The 25,413-nt window shown below is 40.2% G+C and overlaps 2 protein-coding genes and 1 pseudogene across 2 annotated transcripts in view; 1 reads left to right on the top strand and 2 right to left on the bottom strand.

Annotated features, from left to right (window-relative positions):
* Nucleotides 1–597: 597 nt before the first annotated feature.
* Nucleotides 598–7,496, bottom strand: C19H4orf46 (chromosome 19 C4orf46 homolog). Its single transcript, XM_055405419.2, has 2 exons — nt 7,033–7,496; nt 598–5,778 (listed from the first exon to the last, which is right to left on the bottom strand). Exons 1-2 carry the CDS (start codon nt 7,213–7,215, stop codon nt 5,623–5,625), a joined length of 339 nt encoding a protein of 112 aa, XP_055261394.1. The 5' UTR covers nt 7,216–7,496; the 3' UTR covers nt 598–5,622.
* Nucleotides 7,497–7,697: 201 nt separating this feature from the next.
* ETFDH (electron transfer flavoprotein dehydrogenase) overlaps nt 7,698–25,413 on the top strand; it is a 42,518-nt gene continuing 24,802 nt past the window's right edge. Inside the window, exon 1 of the mRNA XM_055404443.2 lies at nt 7,698–7,922. Coding sequence (XP_055260418.2) covers nt 7,889–7,922 — 34 coding nt within the window. The 5' untranslated portion in view covers nt 7,698–7,888. The remainder of the gene's footprint in view (nt 7,923–25,413) is intronic.
* LOC148774860 (biorientation of chromosomes in cell division protein 1 pseudogene) lies at nt 21,487–22,035 on the bottom strand (annotated as a pseudogene).

Raw genomic sequence — 25,413 nt, 5'->3', positions numbered from 1 at the left:
TTTTAAATAAAAGTTTAATGGTTTCTAATAATCAATATACTAACATCAGAGAAAATGTCTCATTATTTGCAAAATACAGATATTTTGTTTTAAGAACTCATTTTACCTCTCTTCAAGTCTTCATACACTTGAGAGGCAATACACATTTATTCCTATGGAAAAAAATATGCTCTGATAATAACTCAAAACAGCACCTTTCTATCAATTTCCTGCCCAGCTGTCTTTTTGCTTTAAGTGAGCACCATTACATGAGATTGTAAAAAGGTGATAAAAGCATTGCAAAGGAATGAATCAGAAAAGCTAGAATGAGGTCAGTGGAACAGAACTGAGAGTACAGAAATAAAACCCTCATATTTAGAGTCAATTGATGTTCAACAGATATGCTAAGATAATCAAATGGGGAAAGAACAGTCTTATCAATAAGTGATTCCAATACAACTGGATATTACCATGCAAAAGAATGAAGTTGGACCCCTACTTTATACTATATATAAAAATTTACTCAAAACAGATCAATGATATAAACATAAATTACTTAGAAGAAAATATATGGGAAATCTTCAAAACCTTGGATCTGACAGTGGATTTTTAGATATAACATGAAAAGCATGAGAAAGAGAAGGAAACAATGGATAAACTGGACTTCACCTCAATCAAAAACTTTTGTGCATCAAGGAACATAAACAAACACAATGAAAAGACAACCTTCCAGAATGAAAGGACATTTTTACAAGTCATATATCTGAGAAGGGTTTAATGTCCAAAATATATAAAGAACTCTTACAACTCAACAAAAAGACAAGCAACTCAATTTTTCAAATGGTCAGAGGACTTGAACAGATATTTCTTCAGAGAAGATATACAAATGGCCAATAAGCATGTCCAGTATCACTAACCATTAGGAAAATACAAATCAAAATCACAGTAACATAACACCTCGCCTACTAGGGGGTTACAATTTTTTAAAAAATGGAAAATAACAAGTATTGGCAAGGATATGGTGACTGAAACCTTTCTACATTGCTGGTTTTGTTTGTGCATGCATGGTCAGTCATGTCCGACTCCTTGTGACCCTATGGACTACAGCCTGCCAGGCTCCTCTGTCCATGGAATTCTCCAGGCAACACTACTAGAGAGGGTTGCCATGCCCTCTTCCAGGGATCTTCCTGACCCAGGGGTCAGACCCGCATTTCCTGAGTCTCCTGAATTGCAGGCAGATTTTGTACCCGCTGAGCCACCTGGGAAGCCCCTACATTGCTGGTGGGAATGTAAAATGATGCAGCCACTGTAGAAAACCATTTGGTTGTTCCACAAAAGTTTATCATAGAATTCACATATGATACAGCAATTTCACTCTTGGGTATAAACCCAAAAGAAAACAGGATTCAGATACTTGCTTGCAAATACTCATCATAGCATTATTCATAGTTGCGAAAAGATAGAAGCAACCCAAATGCCCATCAACTGATGAACAGATAACAAAATGTGGTGCACACACACAATGGAATATTATTCAACCACAAAAAGGAATGAGTTCTAACACATGCTAGAACACAATGAATGTGAAATAAGCCAGACACAAAAAGGTGAAATAAGTATATGATTCCACTTACATTAAATACCTAGAATAAGCAAATTCAGACAGAAAGTAGATCAGACGTTCCCAGGGTAGAGGGGTTGGAGAGATGATACCTGAGAAGTACAGGGTAACTTCTTGGGCAAAAACAAGTTCTAAGGGATTCCCTGGTGGTCCAGTGGTTAAGAATCCACCTGCCAATGCAGGGGACATGGATTTGATCCCTGCTCTGGGAAAACCCCACATGTTGTGGGGCAACTAATCCTATATGTCATCATTACTGAAGCCAGATCTGAGTCCTTTCTGTTCTTCCATGCTGCTGCTGCTGCTAAGTTGCTTCAGTCATGTTCGACTCTTTGCGACCCCATGGACAGCAGCCCACCAGGCTCCCCTGTCCACGGAATTCTCTAGGCAAGAATATTGGAGTGGGTTGCCATTGCCTTCTCCATTCTCACATGAAATAATACAAATACATTTTTTACATGAAGAATGTCGTACTTTCAACAAAAATATATATATTTACATATGCAAAGAGATTTATTATAAGGAATTGGCTCATGAGATTATGGAGGCTGGCAAGTCCAAAAACCTGCAAAACCAATATCCTAGTTCAAGTCCAAAGGCCAGAAGCTACTGTAGAAACAGGAAAAGCCAATGGCCCAGTTCAAAGGTCATCAGGCAGGAAGGTCCATGGTTCTACTGATTGCATGAGGCCCACCCACATTATGGAGGGCAATCTGTTTTATTCGGTCTACTAACTGAATTGTTAATCTCATCCAAAAACACCCTCACACAAACACCCTTAATGTTTGACAAAACATATGGGTACCCTGTGATCCAGTCAAGTTGACACATAAACTATCACACATGGGGAAACTAAGTAAAATCACAGCCTTGAATATTAATAAGATTAACCAAGAGATAGATAGCAAGGCACAGTATAGACAAGCATATTAGTTTTGGTGTTGGGAGACCCTCAAGCAGATTATTTCACCTCAGCCTGTTTTCTATTCTATTGATAGGAATAATATCACTTTCCTCAAGGAGCTAATATATTTACATGAAATAATGTTTATAAACCTAACATTGTTTGGCATATATTTCATGCTCAGAATTTTTTAAACTAAACACTATTTTAATACTAAAAATTACATTTTACTGACGTCATCCTCTTGAGGCTCTTAAAAGTTTAGATCAGTCAGAACATTAAGCTGTCCTTTGAGGTTTATGTAGATCTGGCAATAAGTTTTAAAATTTTTTGTCTTTAAGAAAATGTTTACGTTTTGACCTCCTTCCCAATCTCTCCCATGAAGCAGAGCAAAAAGAAATATAAAAAGGGATGATTTTTGTTAAGTCACTATTGAAAATAAGATGAACTTCTCTTTGGACCACACATGGCAACAGAAACTGTGAGCAGAGCTGAGCTGTGGGCCTGTGGACTCCAAACAATAGCAGCTACGAGTTTTGCAAGAGGAATTAAGTGTCCTCAGAAGGCTCACTGCCTGAAATTGGGGGTTAAGCCAAGCAAATGGCAATTAAATAAAATTAGAAATCAATTAACATGATTTTTCTATCTTAGAAAAACATATGTTGGGGGTAAAGCAGGCAGGGAGAGGAACTCACACACACAAAGACCAAAGTAGTACAGATCACATTTACCATACAGCTAAACTAGGGGAAGTTACAGACTCTTAGCATGAGATGATGCAAACAGATCAAAAGAATGACTGCAGAACTCAGACCAAGTCATTTATATGGTAACTGAATGACATATAGCATCTGAAACATGATATTTGGAGGAACCGCTATACACATACAAAAATAAATGAAACAAAACCCAAGAACTAAACCACAAGCAAAATGAAATTCAGGTGTATTAAACATCTAAACACTAAAAACTTTTTCTTAACTTTTGGAAAGATGTACAGGAGAGTATCTTTATGCTATTTGCTAGACAAGACTCAGAAAACACTATTATGAAAGACTGGTGAGATTACATTAAAATTAAAAATGTTTATTTAAGAAGACTCTATAATCAAATACAAGGATACACCACAGACTTCAAGACAGTTGAAACATACATAGCAAAGCATTATGTAGTATCGAAAATATGTAATAGCTATAAATCCATAAGGAAAAGACAAAACATAACAGAAAAATGGGCAAAAGGTATCGCCTGCAAAAATCACACCGCATTTCTTCAACATCCTGTACTTACACGAGGCAGCACTATTCAGTGTGGGGGACTATCTATATGAAATGAATATCAGAAGACCATTGGGGCCCTCTGGAGGCTGGCTACTACACACACAAAACAGTAATTTTTTTATCTGACGTACAGTCAATATTAGTTTCAAGATAGTACTTTGTAGTGTTTTAACAACACATATGTGTATTAAAAACATAACACAAACTAGAATATGCAATCCCTCTAGGACAGAGGTTATCTCTGGGGAGAAAGGGATAGAATCAAAAAGTAATAAAATAAGTATCAAATGCATCTAACACTTACACATTAATATGTTCATAGATCTAAAGAAAACATAACCCAATGCTAAAATTTATGAAATCTGCATGGTGGAAATATATGGGTGTTCTTTAAGTGATTCACCTTTCCTCTTAGGTTTGAAATATTTCAATAAAGTTTTAAAATAATGAAATTGAAGCAATGAAAATAACATTTGCTTTGAATAAGCTTATTTTTACAGATTTTAAAAATTGCAATTTTCACGACACATAAGAAAAATATTTTTCTAACATCAAAATAAGCATCTCTTTGGTATAGCAACACACCACAAGTGTTAACTTTAACATAAAAAATTAATCAAGAACTGTGACTTAATATGTTAAATAAAACTATCCTTTGCCCATCCATGTGTCCACTTTCACAGGCCCACTGTGGGGCTTGGAAGTGTAGTTCTGTGCATACCTCCACAGCTACAAAGAATTAAGATGCTGCACCAGATATGTCCAGAAGTCACACAACAGAGAATTAGCTGGCTTAATCACCAACACATACGACACAAACTCACCAAGAGAGAGCACGTGCGCACAACATGTAAGTAAAACAGAACACTGTCATGAAGATCAAATAATATGAAAACAATTACATCATTGATGCATTTTTTTAAAGTACTTGTTTAGAATTATTACATTCAGAATTTAAAATTATTACCTGCCAAGCTCCAAAAGTAATAATACAGAGCCATAATTTTGATAAGGCACTTTAAGGAGAACAATTAAACATACAAAACAGTGAATATGAGAAGTATCAGTAAAAGCAGTTAACCTCAGAAAAAGAGGAAAAAAATATGTATTTTTTCAAGATAGGCTTCAGTAAAAGTTTTTTTGAAAAGCATCACAGAGGGGCGAAAAATATTTATCAGATGTTTTTAAAAGTGGTTACCAAAGTTCAAATTCCTGTTAAAAAAAAAAAACAAAAAAGATAACATTTTCCTTCAAGTCAGTGAGGTTCTGACTCAAATACTTTTTCAAGAAACAATTAACATCTTTATGCTAAAATCAAGAAGAAAAAGCAGCTTTTAATTTTGCTGTCAACTCTTATTTAACAAACATTTAGTGACTATTGTGTAACAGTGTTTTAGGTTGCTGGAAATATGTAAGTAACTAAGACATAATCATTGGTTCCAGGGAACTTAGCCCAGTGGAGCTAAATCTAACATTGGTAACATGAAAGTTTACCTTCTTTGGGCCATAAATAAAGCTCAATTTCAAATTCTGCTATTCTTGGCATCTTCTTGCAAATAGAAGAGCATAATGGTCCACCTAGTTTGCTACTGGTAACACTGTGGCATTATTATCTACTGATTAACTTTCATAAAAGATTCTTTGAAAGTTCAGAGAACAGAAAGTGTTTAAAGATAAATATGAATCAGCCTCAAAAATAACATCAGCATTCTGTTTTCACAAAATGAAGAAAACCGAGAAAAATTTCATCTTCGGTATCCAGAACCATGTGATTATCTAGTCTCCATGGTACATGTGCAAACATCATAGATGAGGAGGTATGCATTATTACAGTCAAATCAGTTGTCAGGCTTCAAGGAATCATAGCCTTCTTTCAGGAGGTCCCGCCATGTTTTAAGGAAACGTGCATTTTCTGTACATTTGAAGGCAAGCTCTTCCACTTGAGCTGATACTGCAGATGTGGCTTCCAAAAGTTTGGTTAATGAAAATGCTGCCTGAAAGTTAAAAAAAAAAAAAGAAGTCAAGCAATATAAGTTTATTTTTAAAATTCTCTCCTTATTTTATGAACTTGACTGAAAATAGCTTAGAATTCAATGTCCAAGTTCTTTTCTTTAAAAGTTAAAAACCTTCAAACTAAGACAAGCCAGCTCTTTAGTGGAACCTAAAAAAATTTTCTACATTAAGTAAGCTTTGAGGATATATGTCTACTATAAAGATATACATTATGTATGAGACATGACCAGACAGCATCTTTTTCGGGTGATAATACACTAGAGTCTCATTTAGTTCAACAAGACGATTTGGGCCCGTTGACACCAAGTACCAGAGGTATTTGAAGGACTTATGATACAGCTCTTACTGATGGGAGGAAGGGACTTGCTCCGCTATTTTTATCTGTTTAACACTGCAGACCATGAAGTCGTATGAACCAAAGAACAGACACTCTGAACTCACAATTAACACCAACAAAAACAACACCCATGCAGAAAACACCGCACTCTTGGTGGAAAACGCACTTTTTGATCAAATGCTTCCTTCACCCACCGTATAAAATTAACACTGTTCCTGGGTAACAAACACATCAGCACTGCATTCTACACGCTCACTTGGAACAGCCTGGTTCAGCAAAGATGAAGCTGTGTCAGCATTTCAGCCGTCTTTTTAAAACAACAAATACTTGCTGAGGAATGAGAGAATAACGGAGTTCACCCCGCGGTTTGCAGTCTGCACAGGAGGATCTCCCGGTTAAGAGGACACCCTACAGACTTCATTCACTTGACCTTAGAGAAACCCGACTTTGTGTGATGGGGTGGCTGTGAGTGTACGCGCGCGTCTACAAACTGGAGACTCGACAGGAGCCGTCCAGACCAGGAATCCCGGCCATCAGAGGGACGGGTCTTTGTACAGTTAAGGGAAGCAATCTGGACCAGGGGCGGGGACTAACCCATCCTAAGGGGGTCCGCCCAGACGGATAATCGCCTAGCCAGCAGGCTCTGGGCAGGCGGCCAACTAAACAGGGCGAGGGGGAGGGAGACGGCTCAAGTCCCAGCAGAGGAATCCCTATCTGGCCCTCAGCCCCGCAGACGCTGCAGGGCGGTGGGTTTGTAAACTGCGCCGTTTCGGGTTACAGCGCGAGAGCGGAACCAGACCTCCAGGCACAAAGACCCGGCGCGGGCGCGGCGGGAGAGGGATGCCCTGGCCTCCCGAATACGTGCGGGACACGGCCCGGACCCGCCGGCCGCACTCACGTCTCCGATCTGCAGCTCCACCTCCTCCAGCGGGTCCACCAGACGGCCGCTGCCCCTGCTCGGAACCGGCCAGCCCAAACCCCCCGGGGCGCCGGGGGAAGATGCTGAAGACGTGTCTGAAGACGAAGGAGGAGAAGGGGGCGGCGGCGGCGGGGAAACCTGCAGCCCTTCAGGGTTCGCCATGGAGCGGGGCTGGGCGACTGGACCGGACTTGGGAGGCCGAACCAACACCAACCGTCTTTCAACCGCTCGCGCCCAAAGCCCAGCGGGCCCGCCTCCTCTCGGCTCTCCGCCCGGGACCGCGAAGCCTTGTCACTTTCTCGGGACAGCCAATCAGATGCCAATGAGTTCGCCTGATGGTTCGCTCCAGGGGAAAACCTCCCAACGGGCTCCCAGACGCCGGAGCAGAAGACCACAGTTCCCAAGGTGCCGTGCGCGCCGCTCCGCCTCACCGCTTGGGGCTCTGCGCGCGATTCACCCTGGGATTTGTGGTTCCCCACCACCCACCCACCTCCCCAACCAATCCGGCGCCCTCAGTGCACGCAGAGTGAGAGGCCGCGCATCCTGCAGCCGCGGGCGGCACTGGGACTTGGAGTCCCTTCCCTTGCCCCTTCGGTCCGTGCCCCGGAAGCGCTGCGGGCGTCGCGTCGCGTCGCGTCGCGTCACTCGGGACGCCCGCGCACAGCGAGACAGGCGGGAGCGTGGTGAAGCAGGAGCGTTCCGCGGAGCAGGCAGGTTGTGACTGCTTGCGTCTCGGCCGGCGATGGCGCCCCCAGTGGCTTAGAGGTCCCGCGCCCATACGAGCCAAGCCTAACGTCCTCCACCGGCGTCGGCCAGCGTCCTGTCTGCTGTGACCATGCAGGTGCTGCTGGCCAGATTGGCCTGCCCGGGTGAGCGGGGTCTGCGGGCGCGGGTTGACAGAGCAAGGTCGCGGGGCAGTCCGGGCTACCCTATTTAGGGAGGAATTCAGGCCAGGGCGCGCGGTCAGCGCCAGATGGATCCTGGGTTCCTCCCCGGGCTTGTCGCTATTGAAAAAGTTGACAACTAGGGCAGAGGTCACGGGCGGAGGGAACTTGTCAATGCGGCTCCCGAGCGGAATCTTCCCCGAACCCTGGTGCTGACCCTCTTCCCAAAGCCCAGATGTTGTCCTCGACTTGCAACAGCCTTGTTGGAAAATGGGTAAATTAGCTATTACACAGGTCTTCTCCTTGGTCCTCACCTGACTTGCGTCTTGCAGCCGTCCTGCTCCTTTCTTAAGAATTTGAACTCTGTTCTGTCACATTGACTTTTATATGGTACCCAAGTCATCAGGTTATCTCTGGAGCCAGGAATTTTTCTGTGTTGTCTAAAATTAACTCTACGGTGTATCGTGTTATGGCTGTCCCTAGAACCATTATGATGATTTGGTTAAATACCTCATTACCTCCCCTTTCAAATTAAAAAAAAAAGAATGATGTCGTTGGACGGTTTTTGTTTTACTTAAAAACAATTTAAAAAAAAGTTTACTCCAAGATCTCTCTCAAAACTGACTTAATCTTTCTTCTGTAGTTTATTTAAATTTTGGTTCTAAAATAAACAAATGTACATATTGCAAATTCACGGATATTCTTATGTAAATTTCACAAAAGTAGAATTTTGTCAAATTTGTCTACCATGTATTAAATAATTGGAATTTAAAGTTTCTATTACTGGTTCATGTTTTACGACACCTAATGTGTAAATACTGTTGACTGAAAAAAAATGCACAACCTAAAAGGTTGAGGATTATGTTTTACTCAGCAGGCACAGGAAGCACTTAGCCCAGGAAACAGCCTCTTAAGATAGCTCTGAGGGACAGCTCTGAAGAGGTAAGGTAGAAGCCAGGATATATAGAAGTTTTTGCAAAAACAAAGAAGCTGAAACACACAAAATAGGGAGTTGGAACATCAAAAGATTACTGCTAATTAAAAAATATATATCTCAAGTTAATGAATTTAGTGCTTTTCTGTGTATGGGAAGATGTAAGGGTTTGGGCTCATTTAAATCATTCCTTTGATATGCATCTCCACTATCTAGGCCCAGTGTCCTGCTTTTCTCCATCCTGAATCCCTTCATAGTACACAGTCAGGGACAGGTGCAGTAGCTGAGAGCTTGATGGCCACAACATCCTGTTTACTGATACAACAGGTGATATCCTTTGTCCACAGTGCCTCCTCTAAGTCATAAATTTGACTAACGTTTGGGAGTCATTTCAGGACCGGTTTTTGTCCCTTGGTGCTAGGAAGGTTCATTCCTAGATCAGGCAGAGATTCTGTTGATAGGCCACCCTATGTGTTATTTTTGGATCAGGCCCTGGTGATAATCTAAAATTCTCTGGAGTGCCTGTCTCACTAGTTTATTATGATCCAGGAGATGTTTTTTCTTGTCGTTTATTCCCATATCTGAAGTTGCACTGTTACAGTTATTCTGTGTAATCTATATGTAAATTGTCTTAAGACATTAATTTGGTTGGAGGCCTGATTAAACATTGGATGATGCCAAAGGAAATCTTATGAAATAGGATATAAGTAATTTAGCTAATAACATTATAGTGCAGCAGAGAGAAGGACAAGTCATAAGTAATTTGAATCCAACAAGAGAGCAAATTAAAACAATGATCAGTATAACTAGTTGTAGTCTGGTTGAAATAAGCCATCCAATCCACAGGAGAACCAGCTGAACAAGCCAAATTTTGGAGGGATCACGTAGAGAGAAAGATAATGTTTCATCTTCATTTACAAAGGTATACTTTATCAACTTGTAGGTAAGTGTAAGAGGAAAGGTTTTTCAGTTCAGTGATATAATCTGAAAGTTATCAGGAATTTTTATTTGCCAAAAAGTCATTTTTATAAATCTTGAAGGTCTTCATTTTACAAAAGCATCAGAGTGAAGCAGCGATTGTCTGTAAATGACAAAATACTTAAAATGACATGGTTAAAGATCTGATTACAATGCAATTGACAAGAAACTTGGATATTTCTGTGACAAACAGCATTTTAAGATAATAACTAGAATTATGATTGATAGCATTATATTGATAACAGGACATACCAGACTTCTGGGAGTTCTTTATAAATTTTAGAATATCTGTGTTAATAACATCTAACCTTAGATGGCTTTACCGCCACTTACGTGACAGTGTTTCCCATGTATGAATTAGTTTAATATCTCTCTTTGCGATGTCAGGGTTCCTTTGAAGTATCCCCGAGTTAGTTGAAGGTCAAAAGGACTTTAGTTAGAATTTGCTATTTTGGAAGTTTGTAAAAAATATCAAAAAGGTTTCAAAACACTGGTCAAGTAGGATCATAGGTCATTGTGAACCAAAGTGACAAAATATTTCAAAAGCAAAAACAGATCATTTAGAGGCACAGAAACTCAATCTGTTATCAAAGACAGGGAAAATTTTGTTCTCTTAACAGAGGAACCAAAACCAGTCCTACTCCAGCCTACTTTTAATCACAAAATCCATTTACATTATTAAATTTAATCTAATCCTAGTCTGACCATTTTCAAAACTCCTTTTTTATTATACAGAGTGAAGTAAGCCAGAAAGAAAAACACCAATACAGTATATTAACACATATATATGGAATATAGCAAGAGGATAACGATAATCCTGTATACAAGACAACAGCAGAGACTCGGATGTGTGGAGCAGTCTTTTGGACTCTGTGGGAGAGGGCGAGGGTGGGATAATTAGGAGAATGGATTGAAACATGTATATTATCATATATGAAACGAATCTGATGTGGTTGGGGGTTTCCCACCTCAACACTCTGTGGATTTAAGAGGCCATTAAAAAATTATAAAAAAAAAAAACACCTCCTTTTTCAGGGCTCTTTTTCTATAGACCTTCTACAACTTTCTCTATTCTTATTAGTTTGTTTGTTAATTTTTTTTATCCAGAAATAACTGACTCTAGGATAAAATCACCCTTGCAGTTCCAACCAGTTCATTTCTATCCTTCATTCTTCTTTTGCCGAAAACATACATCCTACTTTGCTTAAACACTGAACTACTTCCCTTGATAGTTTTAGTAGCTTTGATTACTTGTTATAGTTTTAACCCTTAAAAACCTTAATCTTTAGCAGAAACCTAAAAGGAACAAGTGATTGTGAACTGTTTGTGAAACCAGCATTCCCCATTTGGGATATTCTATAACTTCTAGAAACATATATCTTCTTATAACATAATTTCTTTCTTCTATGTGATACAAGACGTGTCCAATAAAGCCAAAGATCTTTGGTTTCCCTCTTGTGAGGAAACAAAAGTAGGTCAATTTAGACCTGTTGAGCAATTAATGTTCCAGCGTTTTATCTTATTTGAAATGACCAGGATATTCAAGGAATTCCCATCATTTAACTTACCAAAATTCAAATTACCAAAAATCTGAAGAAACCATTTTAAGATAAACATACCCAAAACAAAAGAATTCCTGAAGAGTTCACCAGAAAATTCTTATCTCATTTATGTTTATTGGTTAACTTAAAGTCATATCAAGTTAAATTTTTTTTTTCACATTGACAAATTCTGTAACAGAAATGACGTGAACTTACTGACCTTCAGTAAACTTAGGTACAATAAAAGTAAGACATGTCTGTACTGACTAAACCAATGAGCTTAAGATAACTTTAATATCAGATATTAATTTATTTTTTTATTTTATTTTTTTTTAGGTAATTAATTTATTTTTTATTGGAGGCAAATTATTTTACAATATTATATTGGTTGGTTTTGCCATACATTGATATGAATTTGCCCCGGGTTTACATAAGTTCCCCCTTCTGAACCCCCCTCCCACCTCCCTCCTCCCTTTATCCTCCCTCTGGGTCATCCCCGCATGCCAGCCCCGAGCATCCTATAACATGCATTGACCCTGAACTAGTGATTCGTTTCATATATGACAACATACGTGTTTCAATGCCATTCTCCCAAATCATCCCACCCTCACCCTCTCCCATAGAGTCCCAAAGACTGTTCTATACATCTGTGTCTCTTTTGCTATCTCATATACAGGGTTATCATTTGCATCTTTCTAAATTCCATATATATGTGTTAGTATACTGTATTGGTGTTTTTCTTTCTGGCTTACTTCACTCTGTATAATAGGCTCCAGTTTCATCCACCTCATTAGAACTGATACAAATGTATTCTTTTTAATGACTGAATAATACTCCATTGTGTATATGTACCAAAGCTTTCTTATCCATTCGTCTGCAGATGGACATCTAGGTTGCTTCCATGTCCTGGCTATTATAAACAATGCTGCAATGAACATTGGAGTACATGTGTCTCTTTCAATTCTGGTTTCCTCGGTGTGTATGCCCAGGAGTGCGATTGCTGGATCATATGGCAGTTCTATTTCCAGTTTTTTGAGGAATCTCCACACTGTTCTTCATAGTGGCTGTACTAGTTTGCATTCCCACCAACAGTGTAAGAGGGTTCCTTTCTCTCCACATCCTCTCCAGCATTTATTGCATGTAGACTTTTGGATAGCAGCCATTCTGACTGGTGTGAAATGGTATCTCATTGTGGTTTTGATTTGCATCTCTCTGATTATGAGGGATGTTGAGCATTTTTTCATGTGTTTGTTAGCCATCTGTATGTCTTCTTTGGAGAAATGTCTGTTTAGTTCTTTGGCCCATTTTTTGATTGGGTCATTTATTTTTCTGGAATTGAGCCAAAATGTTTGCTGTGGGTTTGTCATATATAGCTTTTATTATGTTGAGGTTTGTCCCTTCTATTCCCACTTTCTGGAGGGTTTTTATCATAGATGGATGTTGAATTTTGTCAAAGGCTTTCTCTGCATCTATTGAGATAATCATATGATTTTTATTTTTCAGTTTGTTAATGTGGTGTATTACGTTGACTGATTTGCAGATATTGAAGAATCCTTGCATTCCTGGGATAAAGCCCACTTGGTCATGATGTATGATCTTCTTAATATGCTGTTGGATTCTGATTGCTAGAATTTTGTTAAGGATTTTTGCATCTATGTTCATCAGTGATATTGGCCTGTAGTTTTCTTTTTTTGTGGGGTCTTTACCAGGTTTTGGGATTAGGGTGATGGTGGCCTCATAGAATGAGTTTGGAAGTTTCCCTTCCTCAGCAATTTTCTGGAAGAGTTTGAGTAGAATAGGTGTTCGCTCTTCTCTAAATTTTTGGTAGAATTCAGCTGTGAAGCCGTCTGGACCTGGGCTTTTGTTTGCTGGGAAATTTTTGATTACAGTTTCAATTTCCGTGCTTGTGAATGGTCTGTTCAGATTTTCTATTTCTTCTTGGTTCAGTTTTGGAAAGTTGTATTTTTCTAGGAATTTGTCCATTTCTTCAGATATTAATTTAATATTGAATATTTTCTAGACCATGTGAACCCCAAATTCCCTCCAACAAGTTTCTTTTATATTTAGAAATATTTAGTTTGTAAGCACTTACTGTAAGTCAATTAAATAGAGCTCTTTTATAAGTTTAACTTTGTTCATATTTTCCAGAGTTAGATATATCTCATATGTGATGTACACCCAGACACATAAACAGACAAAACTAGAGATCGCATAGCTTCATTCTAAAAACTTAGTTATGAATCAGGTATTACCATATAAACTCACAAGTTTATAAGTAACAGTTGGAATAAGATAAATTTGTTTGCTCAGATTAATACTTTACTATTTGTGGAGAGGTCTTCAGATTTATATTTGTCCTTGTTAAACCATTAAGGAAGCTAAGAATTAGATTTTGGGTGAGGGAACCTTTCCAACAGTTTGAGTTTTAAAAGGTCTTTTTCCTATTTCCCCCCCTCCATTTCAGGTTTTATTTGATTGAGCTAATTAGGCTCAGTCTCAGTTCTTTGGGAGCTGTATTTACATTTCTGATCTGTAGAGATTTGCAAGGTACAGTAGCTCCTGATATTAAAAGATTGATTTATGCAACTATACTTACTTTGATTTGCTTTTGTATCAGAGATTTTCAGCTAAACTGAAAATCAAAAAAAAGTCCTGGGTTATAGAACTTTGGATTAAATTTGTCATGCCTTCAGAAACTGACATAAGGCATTGACAGAGCCCCTCTTTCTGAGTACATAGGTTAGACCCAGAGCAAAATGTCTATTTTTTTTTTTCAGTCCAGTTCAGTTCAGTCGCTCAGTAGTGACCGACTCTTTGCGATCTCATGAATCACAGCACGCCAGGCCTCCCTGTCCATCACCAACTCCCAGAGTTCACTTAAACTCATGTCCATCGAGTCGGTGATGCCATCCAGCCACTTCATTCTCTGTCGTCCCCTTCTCCTCCTGCCCCCAAGCCTTCCCAGCATCAGAGTCTTTTCCAGTGAATCAACTCTTCGCATGAGGTGGCCAAAGTATTGGAGTTTCAGCTTTAGCATCAGTCCTTCCAATGAACACCCAGGAGCGCCCTCCTTTAGAATTCTTTAGCCTCTGAATATTAGTTCCCAGTTTTTACTTTATATTGTTGTGGCTCAGGTAACCCTATTGGTTTCCTTTCATATGTTTAAATAATATTTCCTGAGGGCCAGATTCATATACCCTGTCTTATAATACCAAGAAGAGAAAGCCCAGTGAAACATGTCTATCCCACAATATAATTCAGCAAAAGAGATGTAAACATCTTATATAAAGCCTATTTAAATGTACCAATTTTTGTAAACTTTCATCTCAATTCTGTCAACTTTTATACCTTTAACTTTGGTTCCCATTAGAACCCTGTCAACAAGCTTTGGTCTTGAAAGGAGTCCTAGAAGCTTTCCTTTCTTTCATTCTCCAACCATTTTATCTATTTTGTATAAAAGATTCTCAGATCCCTAGTGAGGGATTGAGCCAAGGGACACAAGCCCTCTTGTCAGTCTTGTAACTTGACTAATAGGTCTAACTGTTGCCCCAACTAATTGGCAACTAGTTTGTCAGGTAGCTAAGTATAGTTTTTTCCCCAGCCTTTTAAGGGTATATATTTTTTAAACTGGGTAATTAGAGCAGACTTGTTTGGGGCTCATTATTATTGGGAACCAACAGGGTGTCCCTTTGGCTTATCCATCTTTACTTCAGTTCAGTTGCTCAGTCGTGTCCGACTCTTTGCGACCCCATGAACCACAGCATGCCAGGCCTCCCTGTCCATCACCAACTCCCAGAGTTCACTCAAACTCATGTCCATCGAGTCGGTGATGCCATCCAGCCATCTCATTCTCTGTCGTCCCCGTCTCTTCCTACCCCCAATCCCTCCCAGCATCAGACTCTTTTCCAGTGAGTCAACTCGTCGCATGAGGTGGCCAAAGTATTGGAGTTTCAGCTTTAGCATAAGTCCTTCCAATGAACATCCAGGATTGATCTCCTTTAGAATGGACTTGCAGTCCAAGGGTCTCTCAAGAGTCTTCTCCAACAGCACAGTTCAAAAGCATCAATTCTTCGGCGATCAGCTTTCTTCACAGTCCAACTCTCACATCCATACATGACCACGGGAAAAACCATAACCTTGACTAGACGGACCTTGGTCGGAAAAGTAATGTCTCTGCTTTTTAATATGCTATCTAGGCTGGTCATAACTTTCCTTCCAAGGAGCAAGCGTCTTTTAATTTCATGGCTGCAATCAGCATCCGCAGTGATTTTGGAGCCCAAAAAAATAAAGTCTGACACTGTTTCCCCTGTTTCCCCATCTATTTCCCATGAAGTGATGGGACCAGATGCCATGATCTTTGTTTTCTGAATGTTGAGCTTCAAGCCAACCTTTTCACTCTCCTCTTTCACTTTCATCAAGAGGCTTTTGAGTTCCTCTTCACTTTCTGCCATAAGGGTGGTGTCATCTGCATATCTGAGGTTATTGATATTTCTCCCGGCAATCTTGATTCTAGCTTGTGCTTCTTCCAGCCCAGTGTTCCTCATGATGTACTCTTCATATAAGTTAAATAAGCAAGGTGACAATATACAGCCTTGACGCATTCCTTTTCCTATTTTGAACCAGTCTGTTGTTCCATGTCCAGCTAGGTACCTATTATACTTCGCCAGATAAAACTCAGAATCATCAACCAATAATCTAGAGCTCTTAGAACCAGGAAAGAGTCACCTAGATTCATCTTGTCTCTCCAAGAACATGGGTGAGCAGAAGAGGCCACTACTGATACGAAGGCTCTCGTTCCTTGTAGAGTTCAGGTGAAGGAGAGAAGTCAGCTCTAGGTCCTTTTGTGGTCACCAGCTAGTCAGGTCAACTAGTGAGGGTTGTGGGGTGGGAAGCAAAACCTAAAAGTTGAGTGTTATGTTTTATTCAACAGACATGGGTGCATGCTCAGTTGCTAAGTCATGTCTGAATCTTTGCAACCTCACGGGCTGTAGCCCACCAGGCTCGTCTGTCCATGGGATTTCCCAGGCAAGAATACTGGGGTGGGTTGCCATTTCCTTCTCCAGGGTATCTTCCTGACTCAGGGGTTGAACCCGCATCTCCTGCATTGGCAGTCAGATTCTTTACCACTGAACCACCAGGGAAGCCTAATATGATCAACAGAAATGCTGAGGACTTAAACCCAGGAGTCAGCCTCTGAGATAACTCTGAAGGACTATTCCAGAGAGTTACAGGAATAGCCAGGATATACAGGAGTCTAGGGCCAGGGGAGTAAAAACAGAAAAAACAGGTAGCTGGAACATCAAAAGGTTACTGCTAATTATAGAAAACGAGACATCTCAACGGAGAAGGCAATGGCACCCCACTCCAGTATTCTTACCTGGAAAACCCCATGGATGGAGGAGCCTGGTAGGCTGCAGTCCATGGGGTCGCTAAGGGTCAGACACGACTGAGCGACTTCACTTTCACTTTTCACTTTCACGCATTGGAGAAGGAAATGGCAACCCACTCCAGTGTTCTTGCCTGGAGAATCCCAGGGACGGGGGAGCCTGGTGGGCTGCCGTCTGTGGGGTCGCACAGAGTCGGCCACGACTGAAGTGACTTAGCAGCAGCAGCAGACATCTCAAATTAATGAATTTAGCACTTTTCTCTGTATGGGAAGATGCAAGAGTCTGGGCTCATTGCAGTTATTCCTTTGACGAGCGTCTTTACTATCTAGGGTCAGCACCTTGCTTTTCTCCATTCTGAATCCCCTCAGGGTTGTACTGTTGGAGGCAGCTGCTATGGCTGATCGCTTGATGGCCACAACATCTTTTGTTTACTGAAATTAGCAGGTGACATTTTTTGTCCACAATATGCTTTATGTTTTTCAAAATTTCAGAGTAATCAGATGCAATCTGCCCTCCTCTTAATTTACTTGAAATCATTCTTGGGTCAGGTGCTATCTGAATCCCACCAAAATTACTATTTCTATTTTCACTGGGTCTCTAAATCATTGCTGGAGAAGGAAATGGCAACCCACTCCAGTATTCTTGCCTAGAGAATTCCATGGTCAGAGGATCCTGGTGGGCTACTGTCCATAGGGTTGCACAGAGTCGAACACGACTGAAGCGACTTAGCATGCATGCATGCATTGGAGAAGGAAATGGCAACCCACTGCAGTGTTCTTGCCTGGAGAATCCCATGGACAGAGGAGCCTGGTAGACTGCTGTCTATGGGGTCGCAGAGAGTCGGACACGACTGAAGTGACTTAGCAGCAGCAGCAGCAGCTAAATCATTGCTGTTTTCATGGCCTGGTGTTAGGACTACAGACATCAAAGAGATGGACACAGAATTGCCATCAGTGTGATTTTGTATGATGATATCATGAGTTCTCTGAACTTTTTGACCTCTCTTCTCTACCAAAATTTAGCCAAGGTGTCTAAGTGTTTAAATCTCTAAAGTTAAGTATCAGATTTGTATTCAGAAAAGGAGTAAAGGTTGTGACTTTCTTTAACCCCCTGAAGGAAATTAGACTACCCAGTTCCAGATATTTTTAAGAAAATTATTAGCTATATAAGCAATGGAATTACAGTTTTGTCTGGCACCAAATCATCAGATTTCAAAAGCAAATGATAACTTATGTATGCTTCATTACAATGCATCAAAAAATTTTGGTTTTTTATAATAAATAAGTATTCTTTTAAATGATGATAATACTCTATTTGAATTCTGGAACTGAGCTCTCCCTTAATATCTTTATTTACCTTTTTTTTTTCAAGATTTAGTAAAGGTGAAGGGATAAGTAGATTTTTAAAAGTGATTCCCAATATTACAGTTTTTAGTATGCTGTTTGCAAGTAGAGAAAATTAATACCTTGACTTTTTTTTTTAATAAAAGAGTGACTCTCAGAAAACAGATTTCTAGTGTTTAAGAGGCTTTAGGGTTCAGTGCTTCAAACCTCTTCCCCTTCTGCGTTCATCATAATCTAATTGATTGTCTGATGTTAGGTTTTACTTTTTCAAAAATTCATTTTATTGGAAAGAATGAAGCATAAAAATAAATCAGTTATGCAGTTGAGTGCTTAAGAATATAAATAATTAGCATTTGCCAGGCTGACATCTCCTTTTAATCAGAAAAGAAGGAAAGCGAGAAGAGGAAGGGAGGGAGGAAGGAAACAGCTAGTTTCAGGTCCTATAATTTCAGAGACCAGGTCAAGTCCAGTTGTAGCCTCAGGGTTTGACTGGTGTTGGACGGATAGAGACTGGATTGGCTGGGGTCATCTGAATTTCTCTCTCTGTGCTGTAAATGAGGATTGTAGCTACCCGACATGTCTCATAAAGTCATAAAGGTACCATGTGGTAATAAAATCGAAAATTCATAACTGTTCTATATGCCCATGAAAATGTAAATTTTATTGTATACTCCAAATCCAAAATGCAAAAACCTTTGTTGAGATTTACTGTTTGTTTATTGTTGTGTGTTTAGAAACTCGTTCACGTGCAGACAGATGCTTCACTATAAGAGAAAAAACTGAGAAAGGCCTCATCGTTATCATCATAATCCAGGAATTAGTTTTAGGAAAATAAACCAGAGATTTTCAAATTGCTGGATGACAGTTAAAACGGTAATTAGGAAGGTAGCTATCGGGTTAACAAATGTGTATTAGTCACTTGTAATTAGGAGGGTACCTGTCAGGTTAACAAATGTGTATTAGTCACTTGCTTTGTGTGAGACGTACTGGGTCCTGCACAATAGTGTTTTCTAGGCAAAGGTTGACAATAAACTTCAGAGCTGATGAAGTGGGGAGAGTTCATGACTTGCTGAATTCTAACGCAGTGTAGACAAACTCCAGAGTCTGTTCACTTAGCTGCTACCTTATTCTGTGTTGTCTTTTTTGTTTGTTTCTTCAGTTAATAAATGTTATTTCTTTTAGCAGCTTTAGATTTTAAAAAGAAGTCGAGTAGAAAGTACACAGAGTTCCTTCTTTCTCCCGTTCCCTGTTAACATCTTGCACTGGTGTGGTCCGTGGGTCACACTTGGGAGCCAGTATTGATACATTAAAGTTCAGAGTTCATGTCCTACATTCCGTGGGTTTTGACAACCGTGTAATAAGACGTATCCTCCATTAACAGCATTATCATACAGAATAGCCTTGCTGCCCCACAGATCCCCTTTTTTCCACATATTCATCCCTTCCTCCCTCTTTCTGAACACCTGACCCACTGATCTTTTACTGTCCCTTTTCCAGAGTGTCATAGAGTTGGAATCGTAAAGGATGTAGCATTTTCAGTATGCATTTTCATTTCTTCCTGTGTCTCTTCATTTCTTTTAGCACCGATTAACATTCCGTTGCACGGGTACCCCACAGTCTGTTTATCCACTCACCTATTAAAGGACATCTCCCAAGTTTTTATAGTTATGAATAAAGTTGCTATAAACATTCAGGTGAATCTTTTAAATTCTGGATATTTTATTATAATAAGAACACAACATGACATACACACTTTTGACAAAATTTTAAATGTATGTTATTGACTATAGGCACAGTGTTGTACAGTAGATCTCTAGAGTTTGTTCATCTTGTTTGTGGATTTTTGTGTGGATGTTAATTTTCAACTCATTTTGGTGAATGCCAAATGCAATAGGAATTGCTGGATCCTATGTTAAGAGTTTGTTTAGCTTCAGAAGCAAGTGTCAGAGATACAAAGGAGTGTAGGAAGAGTTGATGAAGCACTTTCTTTGCTCAGCCACTGCAACGGGCACTAGGTTTTCGGGATAAATCAGACCCTCTCTGCCTCTGAGGAACCCATGAGCTGAGAGGAGACAGATAAGACAGTCCTGTACAATGTGTTACAAGAGCCAGGAGGGGGTTAGAACTATCAAGAAGAGTTTTCAAAATTCCCAAAGGAAGTTTAACCAGTATAGAAAAGTGAAGGAAAATTCCAGGCAAAGAGGGGATTTCCCAGCAGTTCAGTGGTTAAAGCTCAGAGTTTCCACAGCAGGGGGCACAGGTTCCATCTCTGGTCTGGATCCTGCATGCCTAGCTGTCCAGCCAAAAAACAATTTTTTTTTTTCTTAAAATTCCAGACAAAGAAAATAATAAGTTGTCCACTTAAGAATGGTTAAGATAATAAATCCTATGTTATGTATATTTGACCATAATAATAATTTTTTAAAAAAAACAGCAAAATAGGAAGCAAAGGGCCCAGTGGTGTGAAAAAATGCAATATTTTGGAATGTGTTTAATAGATTAATGCTGGGAAATAGTTTCAAAAGATAAACTGGGTTCAGATAGTAAGAGATCTTGTATGCTCTTCTAAAGAGTATATAATTTATCTTGCATTCATTTTTTTTTCAGAGTATGAAATGATTTAATTATAAAACTTAAGGCACTTATTCACCTTCTAAAAAACACAAACATGAGAATAAAACAAACACACCCAAGACTTACTCGCCCTTACAGGATAGGAAGAAGCCCTGGACAGAGAGTCTGCAAATGTTTTTCCCTACACCCAACTCTGCATTTCCTCATCCATTCGAGGGTCCCATGTTTTGACCCCTTTTGCAGTGGAAAGGAAGCAGAAGCTACACAAGTTATGTAAAGAGGATGGCAACAGTCTTACAGCTATCTGGTCCTTATAGCTTGTTCACTCTGATTTGCAACTTTGAGAAACAGTATCAAATAAGCATTGTCAAATACCTACTCCTGGCCAACCTTTACTGTCATTCTTTTAAACTGCATCTTTGAGACTCATTGTGTTAATTCATTGTAGCTTCTGCTTATCCTAAAGCACAGATACTAAAATCCCTACACAGACTCTTAAGTAACAAAGGTTACTTTCAGGACAACCCCCAAGGTGATGTGGTGTTTCTTAATATAGCTGTAGTGTGTGCTGGGTGTCATCCCCTAGGACAGGCTGGCCAGATGGCAGCACCACGCGGGGGCCCACACAGACACTTTCCTAAGGCCCTGCTTGCTCCCTGTCCTGTCTGAACACCCCACAGTCAGCACTGAACACTGAAGTCAGTGAGGACTTTGGCTTGTCTTCATTCTGAAGTTGAATGAAGTAACTGAATCCAGTTCTTCACCATTAATTCAAAGGAGCTTCCAAATGTGTCAGGCATGTTCTAGGGAAGCCTTCTGGGATGGAGCTGGAGGGTCTTGGCTTCCAGGCTCGGAGGGATTGGGAGAGTGGGGGCAGCGCTGGCACAACTTCTTTTTTCTGGGCCGCCAGGAATTCATGAATTGCTCATTCTTTTTGTGGCCAGAAGATATGAGTTAGTTTGGGATCCACCACCTCAGAAAGAGTTCTGTCCACTCCAGCTTCCAACATCCCTGACTGAACCACAGTCTGCCTCAGACCATTTTACAGCTGGTCTTTGTTCATAGAAGGATTCCATTCCCGCTTATCCAGATGTGTTGACAACAAAATTATCCACTTTCTGCCTCCGTTTTTGGTAAGCTGGCTTGATGTCCAGCTGGGCCAGGCCGTCCTGGCAGAAGCTGTCAAACAGGCCCTGGTTCTTGAACTGCTCCAAGGTGAGTGTGACGAGCGCGAGGTCCCAGAGAGGCACTGAGGCCGGCTGATGGGGCCACCGCTGCCGACAGCGCCCATCGTGCCATCGCGGCTCCTGTGGAGGCCTGGCCCGCACTGCCACTGCCCATCACACGGGGGTCCCCATTGCCTGTCGTGGCTGCTCCTCGGGCCCGCGAAGAAGACCGAATATGGCTTCCTCTCAGGGACCGAGGGCCCGGGTCACGGAGAGGTGGCAGAGGTGGAGGAAGGGCTGGCGGGGGGCTGCAGCATGGCCTCGCTTTTTCTTTTTTTCAGATTTATTTACGTGGCTGTGTAGGGTCTTAGTTCCTGCAGGCAACATCTTGGTTGCGGTGCACGGACTCTCTGGTTGGGGCACATGGGCTCAGTTGTGGTATGCAGGCCCTCTAGCTGTGTGGTGTGGACTCCAGCAGTTGTGGAACATGGGCTTCAGAGCACACGGACTCTGTAGGTGTGGCATGGGCTTAGTTGCTCTGCGGCATGTGGGATCTTAGTTCCCAAACCAGGAATCGAACCCACATCCCTGCATCGCAAGGCGGATTCTTAACCGGGGGACCACCAGGGAAGTCCTGCATTCATTTATTCTTGAAACATTTTGAGAAGGGGCATTTTCACTTTCCCTTTTATTCAACATTGTGTTATTTTAATACTTACGTTGGATCATAAAGTATTTATTTAATAAAAGAGTTTAAAGGAGGGTAAAAAAGAGTATTCTCAGCTTTGTAAGAAACTGCCAAACTGTCTTCCACAGTGTCTATACCGTTTTGCGTTCCCAGAAGTAATGAATGAGTTCTGCTGCTCCGCCTCCTCAGTGGTGTTCTCCATGTTCTGGGTTTTGGCCATTCTAATAGATGTTTTTGGAGAAGGAAATGGCAACCCACTCAAGTGTTCTTGCCTGTAGAATCCCAGGGACGGGGGAGCCTGGTGGGCTGCCGTCTATGGGGTCACACAGAGTCGAACACGACTGAAGTGACTTAGCAGCAGCAGCAGCAATAGATGTTTTAATTTGCAATTCCCTAATGAAATGGGGTGTTTAGCATCTTTTCCTATATTTATTTTCCATCTGAATAACTGTTTTGGCCAGGTCTCTGTCCAGATCTTTTTGCCTGTTTTTAAATTGAGTTGTTTATTTTCTTGTTGAATTATCGATATATTAGTTCTTTGTGTATATTGTATGTCAGCCCTTTATCAGCTATGTTTTCTGCAGATATTTCCTCCCAGCTTATGGCTTTAGCTTTTCTTTCCCTCTTGCTGGCCTTTTAATGCTTCTGATTTATGACTCTAGCCTGCCTTTTCACAGAGAATTACAATAAAACAGGACTAACCTGTTTCATAATAGCATGAGTCAGTCCTAAGTGAGTACTCTGCTAAAAAGGAATATAAAAAGGACTGATAATCAACAAATATTCATACCTATATATAGGCTAGCACTGAGATTTAGCACACAAAAATGAAAATAAATAGAAGTATGCTATCTACTGGAGAATACAAATAAGACACTATTTATGTCATTTTTTGGTCATATAGATGTTTAAAATTTTAGTTAAATGATTTTATGATTTTTGAGATTTTTAAACTATAGTTAGAAAAACTTTTCCAAATCCAAGTTTCTTTCTAAAAGTTATAAATGTTTTTCCCATAATCCCATAATGTCGTTCCCATAATAACAGTTTTACTGAGATGTAAGTTATATACCATATCATTACATCATCTGAAGTATACCATTCAGTGGTTTTTAGTATGTCCACAAAGTTCTGCACCCATCACACAGTGACAGAACATTTTCATCATCCCAGGAAGAAATCTCATACCCATTAGAAATCAATCCCAACTCTCCAGCCCTAGGTAACTAATTTTTTTTCTATTTCTATGAATTAGTCTATTCTGGATATTCTGTATACATAGAATCATATAATATGTGGTCTTTTAAAAATATAGATTTATTTGCACTGAGTCTTAGTCGTGGCATGCAGGATCCTTAGTTGCAGCATGTGAACTCTTTCATTGTGGAATGTGAACTCTTAGTTGTAGCATTATGGGATCTAGTTCCCTGACCAGGAACTGAATCTGGACCCCCTGCCAGGGGAGCACCGAGTCTTAGCCAGGGGACTACCAGGGAAGTCCCTAATGTGGTCTTTTTGTGGCGGGCTTCTAGTCACTTTAACTTAATGTTTTGAAGGTCTGTCCATGTTTTCGTCTTTCTGTTGCTGAGTAATATTTCACTATCACTTTTTATTTGTCCATTCACTAATGGACATTTGGTCATTTCCACTTTGGAGCTGCTGTGAATAATGTACCTGTGAACATTCATGCAGAAGTTTTTGTATGGACATGTTTTCTTTGATCTTGAATATATACCTACGAGTGAATTACATGGAAACTATGCTTAACATTTTGAGAAAATGGACTATTTTCCAGAGTGGCTGCACCACTTACATTCTCACCAGCAGTGTAGGGGAGGATTCTAGTTTCTCCACATCCTCACCCACACTTGTTGTTATCTATCTCATTGATTATCACCATCCAGTGGATATCAAGTGATATCTTATTGTGGTTTTGATTTGTATTTCTCTGATGGTTAATGATATTATGCGTCTTTCCATGTGCATATTGGGCATTTGTTTATCTCCTTTGTAGAAGCAGCTATTCAGGTTCTTTGTGTGTTTTTAATCATGTTATTTGTCTTTTTATTAGTGGAAATGAGTTATTTGTATATGTTAGATACAAGCCCCTTATAAGAGATATGATTTGCACATATTTTCTCCCCTTCCTTGAGTTATCTTTTCTCTTTCTTGATGATATCTTTTGAAAACAAAAGATTTTAATTTTGGTGAAGTACAGTTTATCTGTTTTCTCTTTTGTTGCTTGTGCTTTGGTGTCATAGCTAAGAAACTATAGCCTGATCCAAGGTCACAGGCATTCACACTCTTTTAAAATCTTTTCTGATAGCGTGAGGAATTCTCGATATTATATCCTTCATTCAGCTTAACTTCGTATCCCTAAAATAATCATCAAATGTAAAGAAATTAACACTGACACAACAGCATTAACTAAACTGAGGCCTTTACCCGGATGCTTTTTCTGTTGGGGACCTGGCCTGGGCCCCACCTTGCTTTAGTTGTCACGTCCTCTCCTGTCAACGTCTGCTTCAGTGTGGCGCTTCCCTGTCTTTTCTGTGTCTCGTGACCTTGACACCTTCAGTGTGCCCTGGTCGGGCATTTTGTTGGATGTCCCTTGATCTGAGTTTGTCTGGTGATTTCTCACAATTGGATCAAGGCTGTAAACTTGGGGGAGGTGTGCCACAGAGGTGAGGAGCTTTTCTCATCACATCACATCATGTGATACTAATATATCTTATTGCAGTAATGGTAAACTTGATCACTTGGTCAAAGTGTCTGTCATGGTTTTGCACTGTAAAGTTAGTGTTTTTCCTTGCCATGCTCTACTCACTGGAAGCTGATCCTGAAGTTCAGCCCACACTCAAAAGC

This window comes from Moschus berezovskii, chromosome 19 (assembly GCF_049115385.1).
Source record: "Moschus berezovskii isolate FMDL1 chromosome 19, NW_MosBer_1.0, whole genome shotgun sequence".
Classification (NCBI taxonomy): Eukaryota; Metazoa; Chordata; class Mammalia; order Artiodactyla; family Moschidae; genus Moschus; species Moschus berezovskii.
This window is presented reverse-complemented; position numbering and strand designations above follow the sequence as displayed.

Excerpts from the sequence above, each read along its gene's own strand:
- C19H4orf46 (XM_055405419.2), bottom strand. The coding sequence starts at position 7,215 with ATGGCGAACCCTGAAGGGCTGCAGGTTTCCCCGCCGCCGCCGCCCCCT. Across the intron at positions 5,779-7,032 it reads TGGAGCTGCAGATCGGAGAC|GCAGCATTTTCATTAACCAA; the intron begins GTGAGTGCGGCC and ends TTTAACTTTCAG.